At 40.8% G+C, this 13793-nt stretch overlaps 1 protein-coding gene across 2 annotated transcripts; it reads left to right on the top strand.

The window, feature by feature from the left end:
- The first annotated feature begins 1660 nt into the window (after positions 1-1660).
- LOC148018517 (Pseudouridine synthase family protein) lies at positions 1661-11945 on the top strand. 2 transcript variants are annotated; one of them, XM_087662197.1, is made up of 5 exons: positions 1661-2080; positions 9233-9372; positions 10006-10368; positions 10440-10502; positions 10897-11925. In XM_087662197.1, the coding sequence occupies exons 1-5, from the start codon at positions 1843-1845 to the stop codon at positions 11134-11136; spliced, it is 1044 nt and encodes a 347-aa protein (XP_087518323.1). In that variant the 5' UTR covers positions 1661-1842; the 3' UTR covers positions 11137-11925. The 2 variants fall into 2 exon arrangements, with proteins under 2 accessions (XP_087518323.1, XP_087518324.1); XM_087662198.1 differs by lacking the exons at positions 1661-2080; positions 9233-9372 and adding an exon at positions 9379-9864 and having other exon boundaries at positions 10897-11945.
- The last annotated feature ends 1848 nt before the right edge of the window (positions 11946-13793 follow it).

The raw sequence follows: 13793 nt of genomic DNA, 5'->3' as shown, positions 1-13793 counted from the left end.
AGAGATGTTTTAAATCCCATATGCACAGTGAGGAGAGTGGAATAACCCAACTTCTATAAAGCATTGTACTTGACTATTACTTTCATAATGATGAATACAATGTCATCATGCTTTCCTCTTTTAGTTAGTATTATTGTCATTGTCAGTCCAATATATAAGATTATATTTATGAGTCCAAGATTCCATCTTGGAACCTAATTCACTTATGTAACAGTGGTCTACATTGTTTATGTCAATATGAATTTAGTCTTCATCTTCCAACCTCCATAGTTCCTGCCATGATCTAGATCCGACATTCTCAACACCTTGCACGAGAAGTTTCCGGTACCTACAATGGCAAAAAGGTTTTACAGTGGATAGATGATGGATTGTATACATATATACATGTCACATAGATAATCAGATGTATGCAACACAATTAAGAGGGGTGGCATCTCAAAGCTTAAGTGGTTGGACACGAGGATTGACGGAGACTCAAGGAGGAGGCCACAAACTCTCTAGGATAATGGCAGTAGTAGAGCAGGAAGCAACGAGGGCACAATTGGAAGCAGGGATCATGTATCATCTGGGGAGTGGCGGCCATAGGATTTATTTGGAAGATTTTGTAAGTTTTCTTTGGTTTTACTCACTTTCTTATTTGGAATATCACTTGTACTAACAATATTATTTTAATAATGCTACTTTTTTTCCTTTGCAACACTCTATCACAAACCATGATCCTACAGGTTTGGAGACTCGATATACAGAGAGACATGGTCTCACAGTACTCATCGATAGATTGTATATGCACAACAACTAAGTAAGTCAATCCTCTTTTTTATTTATGATCATTAGTTTTTTCATAATGCATTGCGTATTGTGGTTTAATCTCTTGTTGTTTATATTGTAGAGTCCGTTCGATGCTCCATTGCGTTAGGACAAGCTTTCAGATGGTGAGGAGTTGTAGCATGCGCGCTTGGATTTGTGGAGTGTGTATCATTTCCTTTTTTTTGCCTTATGATCCATATATGCTTTTTCCATGTAGCATTCCTTAGATATATTTCTCATTCTTTGTATAAAGTCACATTTTGTGATATTTATAGATATATTTTCATGTTTGTTTTAGATTCTCATCTCTATGGTTCCATATAGTTTTATAAGTTGCCATCATTAGTCTTATATTTATTTGAATATTGAATCAATGACATTTTTTTTCATTATCTCATAATGTATCTATCTCAATGATGATTGTGTATTCAATATGTAATTGGTTTATTGAATATTATTCACCACATCGTCCATTTTTTTTCTTTGTAACAATCGTCACTATTCGCGTCGCTAATTTACTATATGCATCGCTATTTGAGTCGATATATGCGTTAAAAAGTATCGCTATCTGCGTCATTATTAGCGTCGATGTAGATAGTGATGCTAATTGCGATGGATTTATAGAGACATATATGCTGATGCTTTAAGCGACGACGAGGATAAATTTCTTAATGAATATTTTTATCATTTTAAACATCAATATGTAACATGTATCTTGTACACTTGGAGAATAAAATCCTTGCTTTAGGACTTGGTTTAAGATTCTCAACCTAGCTTTTGATTGATGTATAGAATAGATAGATCCGCTACATAGATTTGTGAGGAAAAATTCTCGCTACATAGACTCGAGACCAATGTCCTCGCTTTGGGATTTAGGATTTAGGATATGGAACCTAGACTTTACTTAATGAACCAAGTTTGCTTAAAGATTATTGACCGAGAGCAGATGCGCAACTCCCCTGTCGATGGGGTATTTTGGTGAGATTGGCCCCCAAACACCGAAGCAAATGGGAAGCAGTGTGGGGTGGGCGACGGATGAGCGTAGGTTGCATGGTCTCCTTAGGGGGGAGGCCAACATTCAGCTCTCCCCTGGTATGCGAGTCCATTGTTTCTTATCACGCTGTTCGCAAGAGGGTGTGCATTGGCGCTGCTCCCTCTACTGCCCACGACGGTTGTGCCGGTGATTCAACCAGCAGCTTTGGCTCAGAAGAGGGGTCTTCTCCTTTCTGCAAATGGAGATTACTTATGTCTTACGACGGCACCAACTATGCAGGTTTGGACGCACCTATAAAACTGTATTCCTCCCTTTCACGTTTGCTTTTGGAGCGTTGTGAGCATGGCTGTTAGCTGCACCGAAGAAATAGCAGAACTTTAATAGCAAATCTTGGTACTCTCTCGTAGTAGTTTTGACGTTTTTCAGTTAGCTCAGTGATGAATTCACAGACGAATGTTGGTTCAGAGGATGGCGTGAACAACCAAACAGTGAAATGGCTCATCGACAGGAGTGTATTGAGTCATATGACTCCTTGAGGAGATTGGCTGTAGGACCTCCGCCCATTAGAGGATATAGTTATTGTTGGTGACATTCCTTTGGTGCCTGTTTGTGGTGTTGGCATCTTGCTGCTATTGCTTGACTGTCCATTGAGCTCCGTCTCAAAAGTCCAACATGTTCTTGGCTTGGGGTTTCCATCTCCTCTCAATTCATGGTCATTTGTCTATAGGAGCCATTCTTGTGATAGGGTGGTAGGAGGGGCCTGTACATACTCCCTTCCCCTTCTAGAGTGAAGGGTCGGGGTTGTGGATTTCTTGGCCCTTTGTGTTTTAGAGCGGGATTGCTAGGATCGCGAAGCACATCTTTAGGGATTGGCCATCTTTGGGCCATGTGGCAGTCTCTTTTCTTTGTCATCAAGCTACTATCCCTAGTTGCTTACGTACCCTTTTCATGGGCCTTGGTCCTTGTTGTTTTCTTTTGGCAAGCCATGGTGTCTTTGATGGCTCCTTGCTATGGTCTTACTATTGGGTAAGAGGCTTGGCTCTTCCATCTTTGGCTGGAATTTTTAAGAGTGATCCATTTGAGGCCTCTCCACTCCTATTGGCCTATGGCGGCCTCCTGTTTGATTGGACTTTTATCTAGAGAGGAGATCTTTTTCCGTGCTAGCATTCTTCATCAGACTTTGTGAATAATGGTACATCTCTTGCCACTCATATCCATTCAATCTCCCTTGGTCTTCTATCATATCCAAGATTCGAGAGGGGGGTGCTAGCAGACATTGTTTTATATATAGGTATCTTGTGCGTGTGAGCCTCAATTTGAGTCAAAGGAGGACATTAGAAGCATTGTGTGATTATTTGTCATTGTATGTGGTTTATGTTAGAAGTGGGAACAATGATGGAAGCATAGAAGATTGCTAAGTGTTGGGGTCTCCTATTTAATTTGAATTAGTATAGCCCTGCAAACATAAATCAAAGCCATATGTCAAACCATAAGCATAGGTACATTGAACATATCTCAAATCACGTAAACAAGTAATTGAATGTGACATGTGAAGTGTAAGGAAATATTGACCGAGCAAACTGATTGAGTAAGCTAAGTTTGGCTGAGTATGAATCAACTTAAGAAGTTTCCTTGCTACAAATCTATAGGTGTGCTCATCAAAGGGTTGTCCTAGGGTATCTTTAGACAAGGGGACAATGGGATCAAGCGGTGTGGCTATAGGCCATGCTTGGTTAGTACAATATTGTTTCACTAGCTGAAGAGCGTACTTTTGCTGAGATACAAAAATACAACCCCAGAATGAACTACCTCCATCCCCAAGAAATAAGACAACAAACCAAGGTTTGTCATCGCAAAAGTAGCACAAAGCTTGGCCTTAAATTTTTGCTATGGCAATAGAATCTTAGCCAATAATCAACAAATCATCTACATAAAGTAGGATATAGTTGGCCCTCTTTGAAGTGATACGTATATATAAGTCAGGTCATAAGGGGTAGAATGGTATCTGTTTGTTTGAAGAAACTCGTCCATTCTCTGGAACCAAGATTGTGGTGCTTGCTTTAGTCCATAAAGAGCTTTCTGCAAAAGCAAAAGATCTTATCTTTTCGATTAGTAGAAGAAAACATAGGTGATTGCTCCATATAGACTTCCTCCTCCGAATCGTTCAAGAAGGCACTTTTGACGTCCATTTGATAGATTGACCAATTGTGGCGAGTAGCTAGTACAACCAACGAATAGAATGATGTCAATTGTGTAGTAGGAGCAAAGGTCTCTTCATAGGCAATGCCTTGCTTCTATTGAAATCCTTGTATTATAGGGCGAGCCCTGTATTTGTCTAAAGTTCCATAAGCTTTTAGCTTGGTCTAAAAAATCCACTTCATCGTGATGACTTTCTTGCAACTCAGATGGTCCAAGTTGCATTTCGATTGACACTCTCTAACTCCTTTTCCATGGCCGCTTGCCATTGGGAGCGTTGAAGAGCCTCTTGTTATCTACTATCAGGCTAAAATTTGCTATATAATCAAATGCAAACGATGAAAATGATGCATGAGGCACAAGTTAGACAGGATAGATCTTCTAGAGTCCTTTGGAGTGGAATTTGGTTGAAGGATCCCCCAGTCCGGTTTTGGTTTGCTAGTACCAATGAGGTAAGTCTCAGGGAGGGAGCATGGGAGCTAAAGAATCTGCAAGTGGATTAGGAGTGGAAAGAGATAGGGACTACTTGTGATAGTGTAGGATGAGGAATCTTGGCTCAAAGTCTAGTGCAAAAGATTGTACTAAATCCCTCTTGTCAAAAACTACATCTCTTCTAATGATCACCTTGTTTATTTGAGGATTGAATAAACGGTAGGCTTTCGCTTCGGAAGTGTAATCTACGAAGATTAAGAGATCAACTTGAGAAGTGAGCTTTTCTATGTAATTATCAGGAGTGTGCATATAGGCACGACACCCTAAAACTCTAAATTGGGACACTACAGGCTGATCGCTAAAGAATGCCTGGTAGGGAGTCTACTGAGAGACAACTGCGGTTGGGCATTGGTTAAGGATGTATGTCAAGATATTAACAGCCTCGATCCATAGACACAGCAGGCCATGTTCATGATTGTTCATCTCCTGTGCTCTACAACTTCATTTTGTGGGTGAGTTAGTATAGGTGAGCTGGCAGGAGATGTCTCCTGTAGAAACTCGAAGAACTCATGGGAGGTAAACTCACCACCACTATCACTCCTCATGCAACCAACACGATGTCCAGTTTGGTTATGAACTAGCAACATCCAAGACAAAGAATATGTGAAAGCATCCAAGAAGAAAAATATATGAAAGCATCTGACTTATGTTGGAGAAAATACACCCATATGTATTTAGAAAAATCATTCACAATCAAAAAGAAATAAAGCACGTTGTTCAAGGCAGCAATGGGTATCAGTCCACAAAGATCAACATGAATCAATCTTAGAGGAGCCTTAGCTCTATGTGGATTGCTTGAGGAAATGGGGTACAGTGTTGTTTCCTGAGTTGATATGCTTTACAGATATCTTGAGATAGCTTTAGGCATGGAATGCCCTTAACCATTTGACGACAGGACAACTCATTAAGGGAGTCATTTTGGAGATGTCCTAAGCAAAAATTCTAGAGCCGCTTAGTATTAGTAGGCTCGTTTGCAATGGCTAAAACGTAGATGCAATGAAACTGAGATCCCTTAATTTTTGGCTCAGAAAGAAATTGTGCCATGTGGTATATACCACTAGGCTAGGCTATGTCTTATTGCGAGCACGTACAAAACTAGTTTAAGAATCAAGGATCTTGACTTTGGTCATCGTGAAGAAGACTGCTCGTTCCAAGGGGCAAAGCTGTTGAACGGATAAGAAGTTTATTCCAAGGCATGGGACATAGTATACATTATCTAATAAGGTGCAATCTAGGCCTTGGTTAGTGGCAAAATTGATGTGACCATGAGCTCAAATCTTGACCAAGGAGTTGTTCCGGACAGAGACTATCTTGGTTGTAGGGGCTTGGGAGATAAATGTCGGAAATGGGGGTCATATAATAAGTAGCTCCACTACCCACAATTCAAGGAGTTGTTGAAATACTCGAATATGACGAGTGGGCCTTTGGATTTGCCTCATCGTCGGGAGGCAACTTGTAGATGTGGACAAGACTCCTATCCTCAAATGTCTCTATGAAAATACTGTGGGCCTGTGCAGACCAGTTAGACAAGCCCTTTGGTGTTGAGAATGTTGTTGACTATTATGGGTGACTGGTGGCAGTGTGAGTTTGACCTTTCCACTACCCTTGAGATTGGTTGCCACCACCCTGCCTCCCTTGTTGGGGGTTGCTTGACTGAGGGGTAGGGGTTTGGGACTTGGGTTTTGGCTGTGTGCATCTAGCCTTTGATCGACGCTTGTCATAAAAATGGCCAGCCTTTTGAGAATGTTGACAATATCTATTTTTCTTAGGTATATTCTATCATTTAGGCTTGAGAGATGATTGGGTGTTCCCTTGGGTCTCACTAGAGTGATTTTGAGTTTGAGTGAAAATTTGAGTTTTCTTGCTCTTCCCTCCTTGCCCCTTCGGGGAAGAAGCAACAAAAGCCCTCTCTATAGTAGATGTTGCATGAAATTGATCGAATAGTCGAGTGTAATACAATATTTGATACTCAAATTCATAGAATGTGGACATAGGGGACTGTGAAATCACCTGTTGCACAAAGTTAAAATGTGGACATAGGGGATTGTGAAATCACTTGTTGTTCAAAGTTAAAATACTTCCTTGGTAGCTGGTTTAGGAGCAAGGTAACCTGGTTATTAGGGGACTTAGGAGCCCCTGTAGTGGAGAATTCAACAAGGAGTTGCCAATGCTCTACTAACTTGATCTTTAGGTCATTCCCAACAAAGATTTTGAAGTTTTGAAGCCCATGGGCTAGATTTATGCGACCTATCTAGAGCTACATAGCACTCAGTCAAGTGTTTTTAACACTCAAATGCTCAGTCAAAGTGTTGGAGCTGGGAATGAAACTCAGGCAATAAGCCTTGCATTATCTTAATAGTAGCGAAGGTGTTTCTAGCCTTACATGAGTGGGCAACCTCATAAGGAACAAGGTGTGATCACATTGTGGTTCCAACCTTTGCATTGTGAGCCAAGGACATGTCTCATCAGATTTGACTAAGTAGTATAGTTAGACATGTTAAAACGAGCCTTATCATTAAATGTATGCTTGGCTGATGAGGAGAACGAACCATGAGGTGATTGGGAAGATGGGTTCGGGAAGTGTGTGTAAGGTGGTGGAGGTGAAGGAGGTAAAGAAATAGGAGGAAGAGGTTAGACAAAAATAGGTTGTGGGTATCCAATGAGTGCCGATTGATGTAGAGGCATTGGAACATGAATGTTTCCATAAGGTACTGGTGGAGGTGGAGACATTGGGACACATAAGCCCTATCCAAATGTTAGTTGGGGCACTATAGAATGAGTAGGTGTGGTGTGTCCACTAGGTAAAGCCATAGAGGCGAACTTTGGTGTTGGGATGTAAAGGCCCTTTATTCACCTCCGTGTATTGTACATGTGTATTATTATATTATACATGTGAATGCACCCTTACGTTCCCTAAGTAGAAATACATTTTATTCTTTGTGTACCAATGCATTGTTGGTACACCCAAAATCATATCGTATGCTCTCTTTGTCGCTCTCATTGGCGTGCACTCTTTTGCTGCTGAAGATCTTCATGCTTTCCAATAGCCACTCACAACAATTGGCATTAGAGCTGATGGTACAAGCCGGCAGTCATTGCACACAGTGCATTCGTCATTGAGACCGACAGGTCAAACGGATTGCTTGCAATTAGGACTAGTCGTTGAGGTCCAATAGTTGACAAGTCAACGGGGTTGTAGGCGCACGCGACAGACTAGCAAAGTGACCAGCATGCAGGCGACGACTAGGCGGTAGGTGCACGCGGGGACCAACGTGGAGTCATGGCAATGGCTGTAGGGAGTTGTGGCGACTAGCGGGACGGCATTGCGCGTGGTGACGGGGTCCAACAAGGCGCCGAAGGACATGTGATAGGCATCGCGTGATTGGTGTGACGGTGCGGTGGGTCAAAGAAATAGGAGGGGGGTAGGCAAAAATAGGTTGTGGGTGTCCAATGAGTGCCGATTGATGGAGAGGCATTGGAACATGAATGTTTCCATAAGATGCTGGTGGAGGTGGAGACATTGGGACACATAAGCCCTATCCAAATGTTAGTTGGGGCACTACAGAATGAGTAGGTGTGTCTACTAGGTAAAGCCATAGAGGCGAACTGTGGTGTTGGGATGTAAAGGCCCTTTATTCACCTTCGTGTATTGTACATTTGTATTATTATATTATACATGTAAATGCACCCTTACGTTCCCCAAGTATAAATACATTTTATTGTTTGTGTACCAATGCTTTGTTGGTACACCCAAAATCATATCATACTCTCTCTTTGTCGCTCTGCCAGTGATGATCAAGAGTGATGATGTGCAGCTCCAGCTGAGATATGCTCCGCGAACGGGGTGTGGACAGCAAAGCACAATCACGTGCAATCTGCAAAAACAAGATTAAGGCTAATTGGAGGGCAACATGCCTATTTATAGAAAGTTTGGGTCCACAATAGTCTAGATCCTCTCCTCGTTTTAAGTCTCTCAAACCACTCCATGTCTTAGGGTTTTTACATTAAATAAGCATGTTTTGGGGCTGTTTAAGAGGCTAATCAGCATGTAATGCATATTTTAGCTCAAGAGCTTCTTATTGGGGGTCTTTCCACTAGTGATGTGCTACGGGCTCACAAGATATCTCATGGTAGATGTATTTTTTGTACTGCTTGTGATGAGACCATTGCTTTTCAAATTTGTCCTTTTGCCAGACAAGTTTGGACTTCATTTCTGGAGCATGGACCTCATTGATAGGTCAGAGAATGCCCATATGTTCTTGGGTCTTGGGCAAGGTGCCATCCATGGCCAGGTTACAGTCCCACCATCCTTGTCTCTTTTAGTTGATGCAATGGACTGGTCTTTGGCACATTTGACAGACTCACAACATTTTTATCTTTGATTTAGCCTTGGGTATCTGCAGTCATGTAGGTTGTGTGCAAGGCTTTCTATTATGGCAGATTTCTTCCATGGTTTCAGCTGGCTTCATATGTGGAGAGCATGGATATTGTTCACTCCACCCCTATTGTGCCCACTTTGTGATCCTCTTCTTTTGTTCATGTAGAATGGTGTTTTCATTGCCTTTTGGCTTCATGAGTGTTTGCTGCTAGCCTTTCGTCAGGCTTGGTTGGTGTGAGGGCCTGATGTAAATTTTTCTTTACATAAATTTAAACTTCTTCACAGAGAGAGAGAGAGAGAGAGAGAGAGAGAGAGAGAGAGAGAGAGAGAGAGAGATTTTCCTTGAGCTAATGCAAGAGCTGCAGGCTGGCAGTTACAACAAAAACCTGAAACAGTCCAGCTGATATTGGAGACAGCTTTATGTAAGGTGACAAAGTTGGCAAGGGAGAGTTTAGCGTTGACAGCAGCAAGCCGTACAGACGCTGGTGTCCATGCTTGGGGGCAAGTAATGCTTTGTTCTATTAGAATCCTTCAATCATCAATTAAGAGATTGTAAAATGTTTACCATCAGTTTAGTAGAACAAGTACCTGCAGGTTTGTCTTTTTTTCTCATTATGTACTCCATCAAATTTAAATATGTGCAGTACATGGAGTTTATAGTCAGGATCTAGTTTCTCACCCATGGACTTCAATTGCTTGCATTGTCTGCTAGCTCTGCGACTTCTATTACTTCTAAGTTACAGGACTTAACTTCCACTTTTAAGAAAGGAGGTATAACAACTTGCTATCAGATCTTATTTAGAGGGTTTGGGCCCATATTATCCATACCTTGTGGTTCTTGGCAGTGGAAATCCAGCATTCTTGACTTCATGAATGAGCAGAAACTGCAGATTCTAGCTGTTTGGAAGTGAGGCCCCTTCCTACTGTAGAGACAGGCCTTAGTAATATGACAGTATATCTGATCACCTTCATGACTATCTATTCTGACCTACATCAGGTAGCCTGATCACACCTGATAGCGGCCAGCTTGTGGTGATCAGTATTTTCCTTCTTAATACCTCACCGTATAGTGAAAAGATTGTCTTTCTGGAAAAAGAACAACATGCACAGGCTTTTAATGTCAGTTTATTTTTGTCAGGTGGTTCATTTTCGCACACCTTTTCCATTTGAAGAATTGCAGAGCTTGCATGCATCTTTGAATGGGATACTTCCACATGACATTAGGATCAGAGAAGTTGCTGCTGTGCATCCGGAGTTCCATGCACGCTATTCCACAAAGAAGAAAACATATCAGTACAAAGTCTATTGTGGTCCAGTAATGGATCCATTCCAATGGCGCTATGCCCTTCATGTTCGTGAGAAATTGAATGTTGATGCCATGAGAGAGGCTGCTAAGTACTTTATAGGTCGGCATGATTTTAAAGCTTTTGCTAACGTTTCTAGGCCTACCATGAAAGGAGATTGTATCAGAGAAATCTACAGATTTGAGGTCCTTGAAAAGGTACTAATTCAGGTGTTGTGGCCCTTTGTTTCTGATAAACAATGCATTTTCTGAAACTTCAGCTGGTTCAGGATTCATTGCTGGTGCTTGAAGTTGAAGGAAGTGGCTTCTTGTACAAGCAAGTGAGAAATATGGTAAGTTGTTATATCTATCAGGATGCTCCAATTCAAATCATAGCTGGGGAACTGTAATTGTGCACGTGGGCAGTTAGAGACATTTGAAATTTGAATCTATGATGACTGTGTGTGTGTGTGAGACCCTGCACACATGCATGCATGTGCACACGCATATATATCTATGTATATATGTATGTATGTATGAATGAACATATGAACATATACACGTAACTTGTATGCATTTAGTATGCACCAAGTATTTTGTGGTCCTTTTGTTTGGCAATGAGTAACATTAGATGCATTGTCTTTACAAGTAATTCAAACAGCACTCTTGTGCTTGTCTAAACGTGTGTGCCCAGCTATCTTTACTCCCCGAAAAGTTGTTTGTGAATTTAGATTATTTGTTTTGCAGGTAGGTCTGCTCCTTGAGATTGGAAGGGAGCTGGTGCCTGCGTCAGGTGTGGCAACAATATTAGCTTCTCAAAGTAGGAAGCTACTGGCAAAATATGCAACAAGTGGACCTCCTCAAGGCCTAATACTGATGTCCATAGACTATGACAAGTCACTCTTGGACCCTCCTGCAGGGTCTCCAAAGGCCAGCTTTGGAATTCTGCAGACCCATAGCAAATGCAAGCTTTTTGTTCACCATTAATGCAAAATTTGCAGGGATTGGAGAACAATTTGTGAAGCAAGCTGCCTCAGAAAGGAGGCCGAATCAATATCCATAGGTCAGTCTACTCAAGTTGAGCTTTTAGTGTCTTTTGAGGTGTCCTTGTCCTGGTATAGGTGTAGGAAACTTGCCTGAGGAGGAACAAATTTTGAGTAGTGTTGTTTAGGTGAGAGTGAGAGTAGCTATCCACGGTTGAGTAGGTAAGACTACTGCGAAAGTGTGAGAGGCACTTTATATCAGTGAATCGTGAGGAGTTGGGCTTGCACGAATACGGGCCTTCAACTGTGGAGTAAATTATTAAGCATGGGTGTCAGTTTACAGAATTCTCTGTCTGTGTGTCTGTTCCCCCCTCCCAAATTGAATGTTGTGGGAGGGACATGGTATTAAGTACAGTTAAGCATGGGTTTTATGCGGTTGTGATCTCGAATTTTCTTTTCTATTATTTTGGGGGAAATTTTGTCTCATTTCCTTTTTTTTTTTGGGTTGGGGGAGGGGGGTTGTGTATATGTATTTGCCCTTCTGAGTTTGCATAGTAATATGATGGTTTGATAATCACTCACTAAGCAAAAGCACTTGATAATCACTCACTAAGCAACAAAGCCAATAGGCTGCAATTGCTTTGTTCTCCAAGGATTATTATGTTCTCAAAGAGGACCTTGTAGGGTGAAAATATTCTTTGCAATGACATATCTGTATAAGAGGGTGAGAATGCTTGATCCTAACCTTGGATATGTATGTTGTTTGATTGGGATAATGAAAGATGCTACACTTGAGTTTGCTCCTAATTGCATGTGAAGCGCAAATGCTCTTTTCTTTTACCGCTCTCCCGTGCTCTTGCTCCCTCTCAGTTATTCACACATACACCACCATAGTTTGAATGAAGATCTAGTGATGAAGCACTTGGATAAGTTCTATTGCCAAAAATGCCCAATGGTGTGAAAGCAAGAGTTGCAATGCATGATATAGTGAGTGAGTGCATGGACACGTGACTAGATTGGGTTTGAATAGGCGGAGCTTAGCTAGCATTGTTGATTGATTGAATGTTGTACTCGTTGTTCAAGCTCTTGTTTTATAGTTATTCTTTTGAGATTAATGACTTTTTTGCCTCCCCATATGTGTGCTTGTTAGGAGAGGTATTAAAATTTAAAAAGCACACCTTTGTGTTTCAAAGCACCTAAATGTAATGGAAAGTAGGTGAAGTGCAAATTTACCTCACTTCACTATTCTTACCGAAATGCCATCTCCTAAGTACGATGTTATCTATGCTAGTCTTTTGACATCAAGAGCGTGTGACTCTTCTTTTGGAAGAGTTAGCCTTGCTTATCTTGGAGCAGGATGAGCTTCCCAAAGAGTTAGGAGCCAATGAATTTGACTCTATTAAAGCATTACCACAAGTGCAAGAGGGGGGAATAGGCATGGGAGCAAGAACGCGAAGAACAAGAGACATGATGGCAAGAAGAATGAGAAGTCTTAGCTCAACTGCACACACTCAAAGATTGTTCATGTGCATAATGAATAGCATTTACTACTATTATGGTGGGATTTCATTGTAGGAGTTGCACGGAAAGACCTCATCTTGAGTAAATGAGATTGGTGGACCTTTAAGAGTAAGTCCAGGGATCTTATGACTTGTAACTAAGAAGTTTTCAAAGTGTGTTCATTGGTTAAATTGACTAAAAAGACCTCATCTTGAGTTAGTGTGAGATTGGTGGACCTTTAAAAGGAAGTTGAGGGATTTTAGATGACTTGTGACTAAGAAGTTGTCGAAGTGTGCTCTTTGGTTAAATCGACTAAAACTAGCCTAGGACATTGTATTTAAATTTTGTAGGTGGATGTATTTGGTTTGAGCCATATACCATATGGAACTAAGGCTCTTTGAATTGAAATGAGATCTTGGATAACTTAGTTTTAAAATTGACTTGGCTTATGTAATCAAAATCTTGAAATTCATTTTCTAAGGGTATCATATGATATTCACATGCAAAAATTAGCCTATCTAGTTGAACCTTACCAAGAAAGTATTGAAGGTGATTCAAAGTGTGAATTACCTATTAGTGAGCATAGAGAACAATTTCCAAACAAAAAATTTCTAAAAAAATGTATCAAAATTCACAACTTAAAAAGTGTGAATTTGGCTTGTAGTGAGTATCAACCTAGCTAATTGTAACCCTCTTCAGCATGCAAAATTTAGCCTATCTAGTGAAACTTTGTAAGGAAAAATTTGAAGGTCATGCAAAGTGAATACCTAGCATTAAACATAGAGAACATTCTCTAAAATTTAAATACTATAGTACCTATTTTGCTCATAGTGAGTATCCAACTTAGCTAATTCTAACTCTAATTTATTTTTCAGTGCCTAGATTGGACGTTAGGTGCCAAATTGAATGCATGTGGGATGTCCACTATTAAGCAACTTATAGCTAATTCCAACATTCTTTACTTTTGAGTGTCTCAAATACACGAGGTGTCAAATTGAATGCATGTGAGATGCATTCTTAAGCAACTAGGTCAAATCACAATGATAGCTAGGCATAGCCTTGGACTTGCACCTCATCTCTAAAGGCTATCAATGGGGAAGGCTACCCTTAGCTATAGATGGGTACATGTGCTTGTTAAACAACCCAAATTATATTTGGCAT

This window comes from Lygodium microphyllum, chromosome 21 (assembly GCF_053477565.2).
Source record: "Lygodium microphyllum isolate KBCC chromosome 21, Lygodium_microphyllum_v1.1.10, whole genome shotgun sequence".
Classification (NCBI taxonomy): domain Eukaryota; kingdom Viridiplantae; phylum Streptophyta; class Polypodiopsida; order Schizaeales; family Lygodiaceae; genus Lygodium; species Lygodium microphyllum.
This window is presented reverse-complemented; position numbering and strand designations above follow the sequence as displayed.

Coding starts and splice junctions, on each gene's coding strand:
- LOC148018517 (XM_087662197.1), top strand. CDS start 1,843: ATGAGCGTAGGTTGCATGGTCTCCTTAGGGGGGAGGCCAACATTCAGC. Junction 2,081..9,232: donor CGACGGCACCAACTATGCAG/GTTTGGACGCAC, acceptor CAAGAGCTGCAG/GCTGGCAGTTACAACAAAAA. Junction 10,369..10,439: donor GATTTGAGGTCCTTGAAAAG/GTACTAATTCAG, acceptor CAGCTGGTTCAG/GATTCATTGCTGGTGCTTGA.